The 15336-nt window shown below is 43.0% G+C and overlaps 1 protein-coding gene across 1 annotated transcript in view; it reads right to left on the reverse strand.

The window, feature by feature from the left end:
* The window catches only part of PSD3 (pleckstrin and Sec7 domain containing 3), a 453958-nt gene extending 439761 nt beyond the window's left edge, over positions 1-14197 (reverse strand). The window contains exon 1 of the mRNA XM_017539685.2: positions 14062-14197. Coding sequence (XP_017395174.1) covers positions 14062-14082 — 21 coding nt within the window. The 5' untranslated portion in view covers positions 14083-14197. The remainder of the gene's footprint in view (positions 1-14061) is intronic.
* Positions 14198-15336: the final 1139 nt, after the last annotated feature.

Consider the following 15336-nt stretch of genomic DNA (forward strand, 5'->3'; position numbering starts at 1 on the left):
AAAAAAAAAAAAAAAGAAAGAAAGAAAAAGAAACAAAAGAAAAAAAAAGGAGAGAAAAAAACCCAGATAAAATCAAAAGAATGAATGAAACAGATCTCTGAGACCGTTACATCACACCAGGCAAACACAGCCCACGCCTTTATCTACTTCTATCAGAAATCTCTGCCAGAAGGGAAAGAGCTGAGTGAGGAAATCCATAGTAACACACTACTCCTATCTTTTATGCCCTAGATTGCCATTTGCAAGAGAGCTATTAATGAAAGTCACACACCTGAAATTCTAAAAGCAGCCTACGGAATGGGGGAAATTCTACATCTCCAAAACAGGAGATGAAGCCACCATGAAGCCAAAAGCAAGAAAAAAATGACTAGGCTAGAAATCCTGCTGACGCAAGAAAATCTATTCTGCCAATATATTCTTAATAGGGTTCTTGTATTTGGCTATGTAACAGTCTGTGGGATTTAACTCATTCACCAAAGAAACATATTGAATGACTACCCTGGGCCAAAGAACAACTTATGGCCATCCCTTGGTAAAGGGGGGATTGGTCAAAGATTTGGGGATCCAAAGATATTCAAATCTCTTATATAAAGTGGTGTAATGAGGAAGAAGGAACTAAGCGCACACATTCTCTGAGCACCTGCCACACGCAGACACAGTACTAAATTCCACAGGTATTACCTTTTTAAAAAGACCTTTTTTTATATGATAGAATAATTTTCACGATATTGATTCTTCCTAGCCATGAGCATGGAATATGCACATGTATGTTTATTGCAGAACTGTTTAAAATAGTAGACTTGGAACCAACCCAAATGCCCATCGATGATAGAGTGGATAAAGAAAATGTGGCACATATAGACCATGGAATACTTTGCAGCCATTAAAAAGAATGAGTTTATGTTCTTTGCAGGGACATGGATGAAGCTGGAAACCATAATTGTCAGCAAACTGACACAAGAACAGAAAACCAAATACTGTATGTTCTCACTCATAAGTAGGTATTGAACAATGAGAACACATGGACACAGGGAGGGGAACATCACACACCAGGGCCTGTCAGGTGGTGGTGGGGAGCTAGGGGAGGGATAGCAGGGGGTGGGGGGATTAGGGAGGGATAACATTAGGAGAAATACCTAATGTAGATGACAGGGGAGATGGATGTAGCAAAGCACCACGGCACATATATACCTATGTAACAAACCTGCACGATCTGCACATGTACCCTAGAACTTAAAGTATATTAAAAAAAATTAATACTTTGAAGAAAAAAAAAAAAAAACCTTTTGGAGATAAGATCTTGCTCTGTCACCCAGACTGGAATGCAGTGATATGATCACTGTACCCTTGACTTCCTAGGCTCAAGCAATCCTCCCTCCGCAGTCTTCCAAGTGGCTGGGACTACAGGCTCACACAACCACATCTGGCTAATTTTTTTCTTTTTTGTATAGGTGGGGTCTCACTGTATTGCCCAGGCCTGTAGACTTTATATTTTAAAGTATTTCTAGGTTCACAGTAAAATTCAGCTGAAGGTGAGGAAATTTTCGATATACCTCCTGCCCCAACGCATGCACAGGTTCCCCCATTATTTATTTTATTTTATTTTATTTTATTTTATTTTAGACAGAGTCTTGCTCTGTCTCCCAGGGTGATCTCAGCTCACTGCAAACTCCTCCTCCCAGGTTCAAGCAATTCTCCTGCCTCAGCCTTCTGAGTAGCTGGGACTACAGTCATGCACCACCACGCCCAGGTAATCTTTGTATTTTTTAGTAGAGACAGGGTTTTACCATGTTGGCCAGGATGGTCTCGATCTCTTGACCTTGTGATCCTCCCACCTCAGCCTCTCAAAATGCTGGGATTACAGGCATGAGCCACCGTGCCCAGTCAGCTTCCCCCATTATTATCATTCCCCACCAGAGTGGTACATTTGTTACAGTCAATGCACCTATATTGACACAGTGATCTAATTTAGACCTTAGCTCCAGACTCTCTCGAAGAGTGGCAGTTGCCTCATTGAGTGACCCTACTGCCTGGTCTTGCTGCTTAGTACAAAAGTCTTTAGAAGTTCTCTGCTGTGACTGATGGGCTACCAAGTGGAGATTTTTGAAACCAAAGCATCGAATGTGTATGGGAATCGAGCACATGGAAAAATCTTTGATTTCTCCAGTGCCTTGAATCTGAATGAAAGCTCCAACCTCAGCCGTGGTGGGGGCAGCAGCCCTGGGCTCAGAGACAGAAAGTATTCAGATGACAGGATCTAGACATCTCAGGATGACCAAAGAGTTCCAACCATTCACCAAGGAGCAGAAGCCTCCCTACCACTGACAGAAAGTACTTCCTGCCGTGTCCCCAGCACCCTCTGGAAGCTATGGACAAGGCACAGAAGTCTGAATATCTGTGAGCCTTCAAAAGTGCCTTTGAGGCCGACTAACAGTGACGTTCCCAGGGTACCCTGCATTGGCTGAGGTTTACTAGACCAGGGGAGAAGGCTCAGGATTGGAGCTGAGCCACATTCATGTCTGCCAGCAGCTTGGTGCAAACACATCATCCTCCCTCACTAACTGATCCTGCTGCCTTAGGATACAGAAAAGGAACATCCCTTGAAGTCAAAATGAAACTGTTCCTTCTTAGAACTGCTAAAGCTGTTGGCCAGAAAGTGACTTTAGGAGGTCATAAAGTTTATATCTCTATCTTTAAGCAAAATCACACAGCAATGAAACTTTCCCATTCTATTTTAAAGACTTGCAAGAAGGAAGGCAACAACTCCCTTGTCTTCCTTGTGAGTTACTGGTGTTCTAAGGCGTGTAACTTTCTGGTCTAAATGTAAGCGCTTGACTCGGAGGCACTTATAAACGCATGGTTCTTACTGTTCCTATTATCACATTTATTTCACCTTGATGAGGTATAATTGTTAGGGAACAAGCATATATTAACTTAGTAGTTCTAATATCTACTAAAGAGTAACATCAAGATTGATTTTGACAGTCATTTGGCATGACTGCATGAATTCTTTATTCTTTTATGTGCAGATTCTCTACAGAAAAACACTCAAAGTTAAATGTTGAAAAAAATAAAATGGTGTAGCATTTGCATAAAACCTACATACATCTTCCCATATACTTTAAATCATATCTAGATTTCGTATAATACCTAACACAATGTAAATGGTATATAAATAGTTGTTATACTATATTAATAAATAATGACAAGAAACAAATATCCATAGAGGTTCAGAGACAATATTTTTCTAGATAGTTTGATCTGAGGTTGATTGAATGCATGATGCAGAACCCATAGAAACAGAGGGCTGAGTGTGCTAGAATTTTTCTCTCGGCTTCCATAAAGCACACCTGCAGGCAATTACAGTATAGGGTACAAGAATGGCCAGTCTTGCCATTTAATAGGCATGCGACTTTAAAAAGGGCAATAATAATTCCACTTCCCACTCAGGTAAGTATAACCTACCATCCAGGTCACATTTACTGCCTACTTACTATCTTTCCAAAACTGTCTAAGCCCCTTCCAACCACCAAATGTTAGTGAAGTATTTCATGAGGTAATGATGCAGTGAGGCACAGACATGTTAAAATAACTTGCCCAAGGTGACACAGATAGAAGGTGACAGAGTAAGGAAGCAAATCAGACTATCCCATTCAAGGGCATACTCCAACTGCTATGCTGCACTGCCTCTTAGTAACACACAACATCCTTTAAGAGTATAACAGCGTCAGGCACAATGACACCCCAGCTAATTGGGAAGCTAAGGCAGGAAGACTGTTTGAGGCCAGGAGTTGAAGGCTGCAGTGAGCTATGCTGGTGCCTGGGAGTAGCCACTGCACTCCAGCCTCGGCAACACAGTAAGACCTCACCTTTAAAAAATAAAAATACTCACGCCTGTAATCCCAGCACTTTGGGAGGCCGAGGCGGGTGGATCACGAGGTCAAGAGATCGAGACCATCCTGGTCAACATGGTGAAACCCCGTCTCTACTAAAAATACAAAACATAGCTGGGCATGGTGGCGCGTGCCTGTAATCCCAGCTACTCAGGAGGCTGAGGCAGGAGAATTGCCTGAACCTAGGTGGCGGAGGTTGCGGTGAGCCGAGATCGCGCCATTGCACTCCAGCCTGGGTAACATGAGTGAAACTCTGTCTCAAAAATAAAAAAAAATAAAAAATAAAAAATAAATAAATAAATAAAAATAAAGAGGACCGGCAAGTGAGTCTCCCCCTCCCAACTTCATACTTCTCATTCTCCTGAAATTCTTCAGGAAACCCTAATCAACCACCTAAAACAAGCAAAGTGTAAAGATTATATAAGACGTCTCTTTTTCTTTCCATGCCTTTTCTCCCCGTTGAGTTTCATGGAGATCTGTGTGGTTATGGGAGGCCTTCAGAGATTCCGTAATGGTAAGAAAATATGAACACATTTTAAAAGAGGAGGAAAGAAGGAGGGAGGATTCCTCCCAGGAGAGTGGTGGCAACCTTATAACTTGAAAATGTCTGTGAGCCTGGTTTAAATTTTTATGACCCATCTCTACCATACTGAGGTTGAGGGTTGGGGACTTGGGTTGCCTTGGATCAAGACCCAGTGCTGAGGTAAGTAACGTAGCCAGACTGGCTTGATCAGCTCCTTGTAATCTCCCTGGTGAGGGATGTTTGTCAACTAGAGATCACACCCACTAAAGAGAACTAATTAAGTCCTAGGGGCAGCCATTACAATCATCATTATTACCAGGTTACATCAGCTTCCCAAACATTCCAATCTTAAGACTCGCATGGGGTGATTATGAAGACTGCTCCCTCAGAACCACTGTACCAGCATCTTCAGGCTGTACCAGCACCTTCAGGCAGCCCTAAAAATCTGAAACTAGATAATTCTTGACGGATGGGTTTGGGAAGCACTATTTAGATCACAACATTACAGCACTTAAAAAGATCAAGAAGGGTCTTCTAGGTAGGGTATCCTCCTTTCAAGCAATTATCTGTCTAATTCAGGAGGAGAACACTATTTTCTATACATAAATTCTCTAGAGAACCGGCTTTCAAAATTTCCTTTCAATACACATAAGAGCCTCAAATCTTCAGAGCTTTGGGGTCTTCTCAAATAGCTCATGCAAAGGCTAAATCTCCATCCTTTTTCCAACCAGAAATTTAAAAAACAATGTTTGTTACACAAGTCATCATACTTAAAGTTCTGTTAACTCACTTTGGAAAATATGTGAGGGCCTAGAACTGTGCTAAGCCCTCTCTTGCTCTGTTTAAGATAAAGAACCTCACTTATTTCGAAGGACAGGAAGGCGAGAAAAGGCAACACAGAGCATGAGAGAAGCTATTGGCAAAGCATATATCTGATAAGAGACTTGAATCCAGAATATAAAAACAATGCTTAAAATTTAACAGTAAATAGACAAATGATATACTTTAAAAATGGTCAAAAGATCTGAATAGACGTTTCTCCAAAGAAGATATACAGATGGTCAATAATATGGTTTGGCTGTGTCCCCACCCAAATCTCATCTTGAATTGTAACTCCCACAAACCCCATGGGTGGTGGGAGGAAGCCAGTGGGAGGTAATTGAATTATGAGGGCGGATCTTTCCAATGCTGTTCTCTTGATAGTAATAAGTCTCAGGAGATCTGATGGCTTTAAAAATGGGAGTTTGCCAGCACAAGCTCTCTCTTTGCCTGCTGCCATCCACGTAAGACATGACTTGCTCCTCCTTGCTTTCCACCGTGATTGTGAGGCCTCCCCAGCCATGTGGAACTGTAAGTCCATTAAATCTCTTTCTTTTGTAAATTGCCCAATCTCAGGAACGTCTTTATCAGCAGTGTGAAAATGGACTAATACAGCCAACAGGCACAAGAAAAGATATTCATCATTATTAATCATTACAGAAATGAAAAGCAAAAACACAATGAGATACCACTTCATAGCCACTAGAATGGCTAGAAAACCTGTTTGCTTGTGTTCAGAGTGGCATGATTCCTAACTGTCAAAAGCGGAAACAACCCATCAACTGATAAATGGATGAATAAAATGTGACCCATCTATTCAACGGCATACTATTCATCAATAACAAGGCATGAAGTACTAACTCACGCTACTTCATGGATGAGCACTGAAAACATGAGAAAGAAGCCAGCTATAAAAGGCCATATTTTATATTATTCCATTTATATGTTATGTGCAACAGCAAAATCCAGAGTCAGAAAATAGATTAATGGTTGTCTGTTACAAGGGATAGAAGCAATGTGGAGAGGTGGCAACTTATGGGTCTGGTATTTTTGGGTTTTTGTTTTGTTTTGTTTTGAGACAGGGTCTCACTCTGTCATTCAAACTAGAGCACAGTGGTACAATCACAACATACTGCAGCCTCAACCTCCTAGCCTCAAGCAATCCTCCCACCTCAGCCTCCTGAGTAGCCGGGACTACAGGCATGCATCATCATGCTCAGCTAATTTTTAATTTCTTTTTTTCTATTCAAGGGGCCTTACTATGTTGCCCAGACTGGTGTCAAACTCCTGAGCTCAAGAGATCCTCCTACCTTGGCTTCCCAAAGTGCTGAGATTACAGGTGTGAGCCATTGTGACTGGCCTGGGCTTTGTTTCTGAAGTGATGAATATGCTCTAAAATTGACTATGGTGATGGGTACAGAGCTCCACAAACATACTAAAAATCAATGAATGTACACTTAAAATGAAGGTACATTTTAAATGAATGTACACTTAAAATGAGATATTCACTACTATACTTTGTGTAGTACACTGTGTATAGTAGTGAATATCTCAGTTCACTTTGTATAGTAATGAATATCACTACTGTGCACTTTGTATACTACACTTTGTATAGTAGTGAATAACTCAATAAAGTTGTTCAAGAAAAGGATCCCATTTAATCTCCATGAGCCTCAATTTAAACCTCTGAAAATGGAGACACCACCTACCTTTCAATACTATAAAGAATATGCATGCATGCACACATTCACACACACTATGTTTCACATAGTACCTAACCCATAATAAATACTAAATAGATGTCATTCTTTCACCTCTTCCTATCCTAACACGTTTGTATTGTTATGCATTGATATTGTTGTGTTTCCACCACAAACTACCAAAGTCAAAATTAAAATATATTTCAACAGAGATCTAACCATGAGAATTTCACACATGTTATCTTCAAGACTACCCCTACATGGCTGACTCTGAACAAATCCTGGAGTTTGCACATGTGACTGTCTACCTACCAGACTTATCACTATAAAGTATTTGGGGATAAAGACTAGGACCTTTTTCTCTGTTCCACTGCCTTATTAGAGTGTTCCCTATCTATAGTCATGGGATACAGGCACCTTCACTTACCTATGTTTAAAACTCAGCACACTCCTTGCCAATATAGATGCTATTCTGGCATTTTTCCCGTCAATTTTATCTACACTGAAAATCTACTGGGCCTCCAAGACAGTTCTGCAGGTGTCCCCAAAACACTTTAGCTTTGATATATAGCACTGCCCACCTGAATATAACTGTGATGCTAGGCAGATTCAAATTAGGGAACCACCCACGGCTTGCAACAAAAAGTCAACTATGACCGGCCAAGGGCAGTGGCTCACACCTGTAATCCCAGCACTTTGGAAGGCCGAGGGGGATGGATCACCTGAGGTCAGGAGTTCGAGACCAGGCTGGCTAACATGGCGAAACCCCATCTTCACTAAAAATGCAAAACAGCCAGGCGTGGTGGTGCACACCTGTAATCCCAGCTATTAGGGAGGCTGAGGCAGGAGAATTGCTTGAGCCCAGGAGGCGGAGGTTGCAGTGAGCTGAGATCTTGCCATTGCACTGCAGCCTGGGTGACAGAGCAAGACTCCATCTCAAAAGAAAAAAAAAAAGGAGAGAAAGAGAGAGAGAGAAATGATAGCCCAGGATAGATAATGCCATCTATCTCAGCAAAGTGACACAGAAACAGAAAAAGCAAACACCACATGTTCTCGCTCATAAGTGAGAGTTGAGCAATGAGACCACGTAGACACAGGGAGGAGAACATAATACACTGCGGCCTGCTGTTAGGTGGGGGGCTAGGGGAGGGATAGCATTAGGAGAAAAACCTAATATAGATGACAGGTTGATGGGTGCAGCAAACCACTATGGCATGTGTATACCTACGCAACAAACCTGCAAAATCTGTACATGTATCCCAGAACTTAAAGTACAATAAAAAAAAAATTAAAGGTAAAATAAAAAGCACTTTTGCTGTAAAGTTGCACTGCCTAATATAGTAGCCTTACTGCCTGAGGCTATTTAAATTATTGAAAGTAAATAAAATTTTAAATTTAGTTCTTAAATCTCACTAGCCACATTTGGCATGCTTAGTAGCCACATGCAGCTACTGACTACCTTATTGGACAGGGCAAATACAGGACATTTCCAACATAAAAGCTCTTTTGAACAATGCTGATTCAGGGAGTAACTGCATCAGTTCTATAAAGTTCACAAGTTCTGAGTTCTTAGGTACTGTAGTTTCAGTATTAACTGATGGTGAAGCTTGACTCTCACCAGTATGATCTAAGTGAGGTTCCCCTACGTCAGTGGACAAGGTTTTTTGAAGCATACACCAAGCTCAGCACATGGTAAGTACTTAATATCTGCTGAATGAATAAATGAATAGCATAGTAATGTCTGTACTTCAGTCTCTGCCTTGATACTTTCAGACATTAGCTCATGGAAAGCAATGGTTAATTTTTCTTCAAGGAAGATTTTTATAGAGAGAAATAAGCATCAGCAGGTGGGAAAGGTGGCTCATAGACCTTTTCTAGCCACTAGATATAATTGACAAAACAGAAAATCTGCCCAAAAGGAACTTTAATATTCAAACAAAGTTTAAACTCAGGAAATGCCTTGCTTCTTCAAACTCACTAATTGCACCTTATGAGGATATGAAGGCAAAGCCAGGGGAGACACTCTAGAAGATCACAAAGCCTGCTGTCAATTTCTCAGCATTTTTCCAATATAAGTTTGCTAGAAAATAATATAGCCACAAAGAGAGCAACTATCTAATGGCATCGTCTGTGCCATCACTCTTACACCTAAATTTCCCCTCCCTCTATGTCCTATGACTCAACCTAAACTGTGCCTATCAAATAACTTCTTGGAAAGTATAAATTTCTGAAAATCTACATTCCAAAAAGCATGTAAGTTTCCACATACAGAGAAAAGCAGTACCATTGGCCTTTAACCAGTATCTCCTAGAGGCCAAACAAAGAAGCTATAGCTACTTCTATTTAAATTTTCTACTTCTCTTGTCCACAGACCAAACAGGCATAAGAAAACCGAGCTACTCCATTTCTATAATTCATTTTTTCTTAGCAAAGGTCTGAGAACAGAAGGCCAGAGAAACAGGGAGCAGCTGCCGCCTGATCTTATGAATGCCCTTGGCTCATTCCCCATCCTCCTCCTTATTGTTTCAAGCTCCTTTTCTCAATAACCTCTAAGCCCCAGCTCATGGGAAGAAATAACAAGGAAAAGCAGCCTTCTCTGTGTCAACACCCACTGTGGTTGAAGCATCTAGATGACTTCTCTGAGGTGATGCAATTAGAAAATAAAATAGGTGAGCCTTACATCCCATTTTAATTTGTTAATCTGCTTTATTATGAATTCCGATTAATCGCATATAACTATGTGGAACTCCTTACATGGAGGCCTACAGTGATCCTTTAGATACTCCAACAGATGTATAAAATAATGGTTGGTGATAAATTAGTCATCCAGTACTCAGAGTCCAAGACCCAAAAAAACTAAATATTAGAGCCAAAGAGCTCAGTTTCTGCAACAGGCAATGCTGACTTTGAGACATACAAGCAGAATGGTGGTTAAGAAAATTGGATTACCTGAGTTTAAATCTCAGCTCTGCCACTTACTTACTTACTGTGGGATCTTGAGTAGGTTCCTTAACCTCTCCTGACTTCAGAATGGAGATAATGACAGTACCGGCCTCATGGGTTGTCATGGGGACTAAGGGAGACAACCCAAGTAAGAACTCAATAATTATTAGCTGTGATTTTAACAATGCCTCATGCCTGGAAAATATCACATTAAATAAATGTTTCCTAAAAGTTAGGACTTGGCTGGGCATGGTGACTCAAGCGTGTAATCCTAGCACTTTGGGAGTCCAAGGTAGGCAGATCACTTGAGCTGAGGAGTTGAAAACCAGCCTGGGCAACATGGTGAAACCCTATCTCTACTAAAAATACAAAAATTTAGTTGGACGTGGTGGCATGTACCTGTGGCGCCAGCTACTCAGGAGGCTGAGACAGGAGAATTGCTTGAGCCTGAGAGGCAGAGGTTGCAGTAAGCTGAGATCACACCACTGCTCCCAGCCTAGGCAACAGAGTGAGATCTTGTCTCAAAAAGAAAAAAAATCGCAACTTAACACAAAACTTAAAAGAAAATGCTACTTTCTCAGAAGACCCCCATGAAAATACTATGTAAGAAAAGAACACAGCCTAGGTCAAAATGTTAATTTTCCCAGTTATCCTAAATCCCTAACTCCAATAAAAATCTTTTTAAGATATCCTTCAACATGTATAAATTATTCTGATTCATCTCAGTGATTTATACTCAGAGAAAAGGAAATTTCAAACCAGGTGGCTGTCTGCTGCAAAGTAAGCCCCAAGGAGTGAGTAGCCTGTCATGGCCACAGCCTGGCTCTCACAGGGAGGAAGGGGAGAAGAGCTGGCGGATTCCTCACACCACGGGTGTCACCAAGAGAGAAAATGCTGTGACACCTCTGTGCCCTGAAGTGTCAACAAAGTACCTGCCCACTAGGCACCAACTGGGCCCAAGTTTGTTGACCTTCTGGGCACAGTAAAAAAAACCTTTCTTTTTCACTTTTGGTAGGCCAAACAAGTATTGGAGGGACATGTGCTATTTTTACATAAATAAGATAGCACAAGCAAAGATTCACTATTAACGTTATGAGTTACACCTTATTTTCAAATGAGGCATGGGCATTTGGTAATTTGGATTTAAGAATAACTTGTTAATTATATGCTGCAAATTATCCTTTTCCTCCATTGTAAATTGCAACAATCACTACAACTAACACTACTTAATTTGGAGCTTGTGAAAAACGTTCTTGAAAGATGGTCAATGTAACTCAGAAACATTCTTTCAAAAAATAATGCCACCACTTAAATTCTTTCCAGAGCTCTGAGTCTGCATACAATTTCACAAACAACACAACAAACGCTCTGGAGAATTTCACATGGATCCTGTACTCTCCTAAATTAAAGCCAGGCTAGTTTAACTGTAAAAGAACTAGGAAGAACTGAGAGGCAATATTCAAAGTGAAAACACCTCCACCCTTGGCAAAAGGAGGCCAAAGACCTCTGTGCTTGGCCCAGACAATCCGGGAAGAGCCCCTAAATGCTGAAAACCCTCACAACAGCAGTAATTCAAGGTCAGAATAGATCCCCAGCCTTTTATAAGCCTGATTCACATACTAAACTCCACAGACTTTGGTCACCAGATTATTTTTTAGTCTGACTCAACTTCAATCATGTCTGAATTCATTCCCCAAAAGTGGAAGAGATCACTATCCATAACTCAACTTCTAATACAACCCAAACCCAAAGAACCCAAAGATATGCTCTTTCCACAATGGCCAAATGATATTACCTCGGGTAAACCTCAAACAAACCAGTCATGAAGCCAAGGCACATACACATTTTAATATTCACATGGTTTTGCCTCAGCATCTCTTAACCAAGACTGCAATTAACCCATCACCACATAGGTGTCTTAGTTTATGAATAATACATGACAAATCACTCCTGAATTTCTATAAAAGAAAAAAAAAATCACCTCCAAAAGTAGTAGTTACCATGGACATTTTTTTTTTCAATGTAATGCCAGGCTAAATTCCACTCAAATACTTTTCCATCAAGGTTGGCAAACACAAATACGTAAACACCAAGGTTTTAGAAAGAGCAGAGCCATTGATAGAAAGTAACTCTAAATTTTTCTTTTTCAATGAGGTGCTTTCATCTTATTTTATTTTTTATTTCCAAATTCCCAAGGTTTACTAGTCTATAAGAATTTCCAAGGTTACCCAATTTTTTAAATTGCTAGCATCTAACTAAAAGCAGTATTGAATTGCTTACCTATAATGTGCATAATAAGGTATATATTATGCTTTGTCACAAATGAAACGAACTGTGTTAACAAAATATTTTTTAAAACCAAACACACATTCGGATTGGCAAATCAAGCTTCTCATGTCCCATTTAAAAACAACAACAACAACAAACAACTCTCCACTATGGAATTTGCCCTTAATAAGGTTATTTTAGCTTGGTAGCTTTAATCACTCTCTCACATTCAATGGCCAAGATAAGAGTGCTGATCCATTCACAGAACACACAAACAGATATTTGGAATGTGAAATTAAGAGTACATCACTGAATACGTAATGCATAACGTGTCTAGGCATGGAAACATCAAATTGTAGGGCTAGAAGGCTCTGAGAGCATCTACCTAATCCCCTCACCCTACAAGGAAACTGTAGCCAACAGAGGTTAAATAAAACCCAAGACAGTAGGAAAAACTCACCCAGTCAGTGACAAAGCCCTCAAGCTAGGTGTTCTACCTACTGATCCAAATCTCTTCCTTTATACCACTCTACTCCTTTTGGTGCAAAAAGCTTTTATTAATGAAACATCTAAGAAGACAAATCACTTGTGTGGATGGATATAAAAAAGTTGTGGACGGACATCCAGCCAGCCACTAAAAACTGGTTGAAAAGGTGTTAATTTATTTTGCATTTGCTTTGCTAGTGAAGGTGACGTAGACCATGCTGCACTTTTAACCGCTGAAGAGGAATTTCACGACTTTTTAAAAGAAAGTGTCTCGGTTTGCAAATACTCTCAAAAAAAAGGGGTAATAAAGTATTTCTTAGAAAAGGATAGAAAGTGAATTTCCATTCCTTCAGCAGGGAGCATCCTTTCCCTCACATCTCACAAAAAGCCAATCAACCCCTCCCTTTCAAGGTCCAGCGTAACTGCCAGCTCCTCTCAGAGAACTTCCAAGCCCCGAGGCCAGAAGCTTTCTCTGACATTCTCCAAGGTAGCCTATGCATAAGCGTCTCCTATGCAAGCTCTCAAGCACGCTCCTTGAAAGCAGAAATCCTATCCTACTCACCTGGCTACCGGGCTTTGAAAAATCCTTTGCACACACAATTACAACCAATGCATTGAAGCATTCCTTACCAGAATCCCACTTAGGGTAATTTTCCAAATCTCCGTCTTCCCTACACCAACACCTGGACCCTCTCAAGAGTTATTCTGGAGCGGAAATCCTGGATCCCACTATTGGGAGAACCAGTGTCTAGAAAATGAAATTGTGGTGCCCATTCCATCCTCTGCCTAGTGGGCGTTTATCATCCTTTGACATCGAGGGGAATGGCAAAACGAAACATTTATTATTTAGGTCACAGACAACATTCTAAACCTGCGTCCTCTAATCGGTGTTAATGTGTTTTTAAAAAATCATTTGCCAGAACAGAGAGCTGAAAACAGCGGCTAAAGTTAAATGCATGTAAAACAGAATGACTGAAACATCTGTAAAAGCTCCTGGGAATATTGCACTGAATAATCTTCCCTTGTCTGCTCGCTCAATGCAAGTTTGTTTAGTTTTGGTTTTAGGTTTTTTTTTTTCTTTCTTTCTGACAGAAACGTGATAGTCCCTAAATACAAGCCGACTGGGTAGAGGAAGATCGGCATGTAAGGTCCTCTTTCATGTTGCCCTCTTTTGAAAGCTTTTCTCTCAAGTCTGAGGTTTTCAAAGCAGAGAGATAAACTAAAACCCCTAGACCTTAACACCACGAAGTTGACCCAACTGGGCTCCTAACAAACAGAACGCAAGCGCGGAAAGGAAAATTGTACCCAGCACAAACCCAGGTGGCCCCTGGATCCTGGGAGACCGAGCGGCGACAAAGCAACACAAACCCCACATCGGACAGCGGCGCCGCGTACGCCCCCCGCGCCCGCGCCGGGCCCCGGAGCTCACCGCGGCGCTCCTTCCTTCCATCTTCCATCGCCCACCCGGCCCCGCGCCGAAACCGCAGCCGGGCGCTCCGGGGCCGCAGCCTCAGGGAGCGAGTGCCGGCGGCCGGCACCGCGTGCTCTTTGTTGGGCTCCCGGGACTGCCGAGCGGCGGCGGCCCGCGCGCACCCTGGCGGAGGCTGGCAAGGCTGCGAGCTCGCGGCGGCCGCCCGCCAGGTCCTCTGTAACGTCAAAGCGAAGGCGGCGCGGGCGGGGACGGCGGTGGCGGGCCCGGGGGGCGGAGGGCGGAGGGCAAAGAGGCGGGGCCGGCGCCCCACGGAGGGGGGTAGGGGCGGGGCCTCCTGGACAGGGGCGGGGCCTCCGGAGCAGGCTGCAGGCGCCCCCGACCGTTGCAGTGCAGCCCTCCGGCGGCGGGGACTCTCCGCTGCCTCCCGCAGCCGCTCGCCGGCTCAGGGCCGGGCCTTGAGCCCGCAAGCGGAAACCTGCCTGTTGCTTTGTCTTCTTCCCTCACAGTTTTCCCACCCTGAGAAAAGTGAGAGGCGCTTTCTCTAGTGTTTCCTCTCAGGAAGGGCCGTGTGACTGGAGCCGCGAGTTGGGCGGGGTCCGGGAGACGAGCGAGCTTCGGGACACTCACCCAGGCGTTCCTCGACGTCCCCGCCCCCTCTGACTGGGCTCCCCCGGCTCCAAGCCGCGGTCTTAGCCTTTAGTTCCGGGGGCCCATCTAGCCCTGAAAGGTCCATTTCCCCCTGAGGCACGTCCCCCATGCGCCCCGCAGCTTGACCTCGGGACTGTCCCCACCGACGCTGCGTGCGCGGGGAGAGGTCACTTAAAACTGCGTTTTCGATCGTTAGTGCCCGGGACCCGCACCTGTTTTCCTCCGTTCTTTGATCTGTGCCTCAGAGACAAGAGCTGGAACGGCGCCCTCCCCTGGTAGAGGGACAGGGAGACCTCAAATCCGCCCTCTTTCCCCGCTGGGAGATCCGTTGAGTAGATCCAAGCACCTGGATCTACTTAACGGACCTGTGTGGCCGGCTGCGTGTGTGTTTCCACCTTGTTGTTCCAAAGAGCAGTCTAATTCAAGTGACCAGTAGAAGACGCCCAAATAACCAGAAGTGACTGACTTGACCATGCTTAGAGATGGGAGTGGAGTCAGGTTTCCTGGTGGTCCCACGATCCCGCCCACCATGTTAGCATGGGCGGCCCAGTGCGCATAGCTGCCTTCTGTCCACTGAGATGCACCAAGGCCACATGAGTCACCTACTTTGCCTTGGTTGCCCCA

Source organism: Cebus imitator, unplaced genomic scaffold, assembly GCF_001604975.1.
Source record: "Cebus imitator isolate Cc_AM_T3 unplaced genomic scaffold, Cebus_imitator-1.0 Scaffold120, whole genome shotgun sequence".
NCBI classification, from domain to species: Eukaryota; Metazoa; Chordata; class Mammalia; order Primates; family Cebidae; genus Cebus; species Cebus imitator.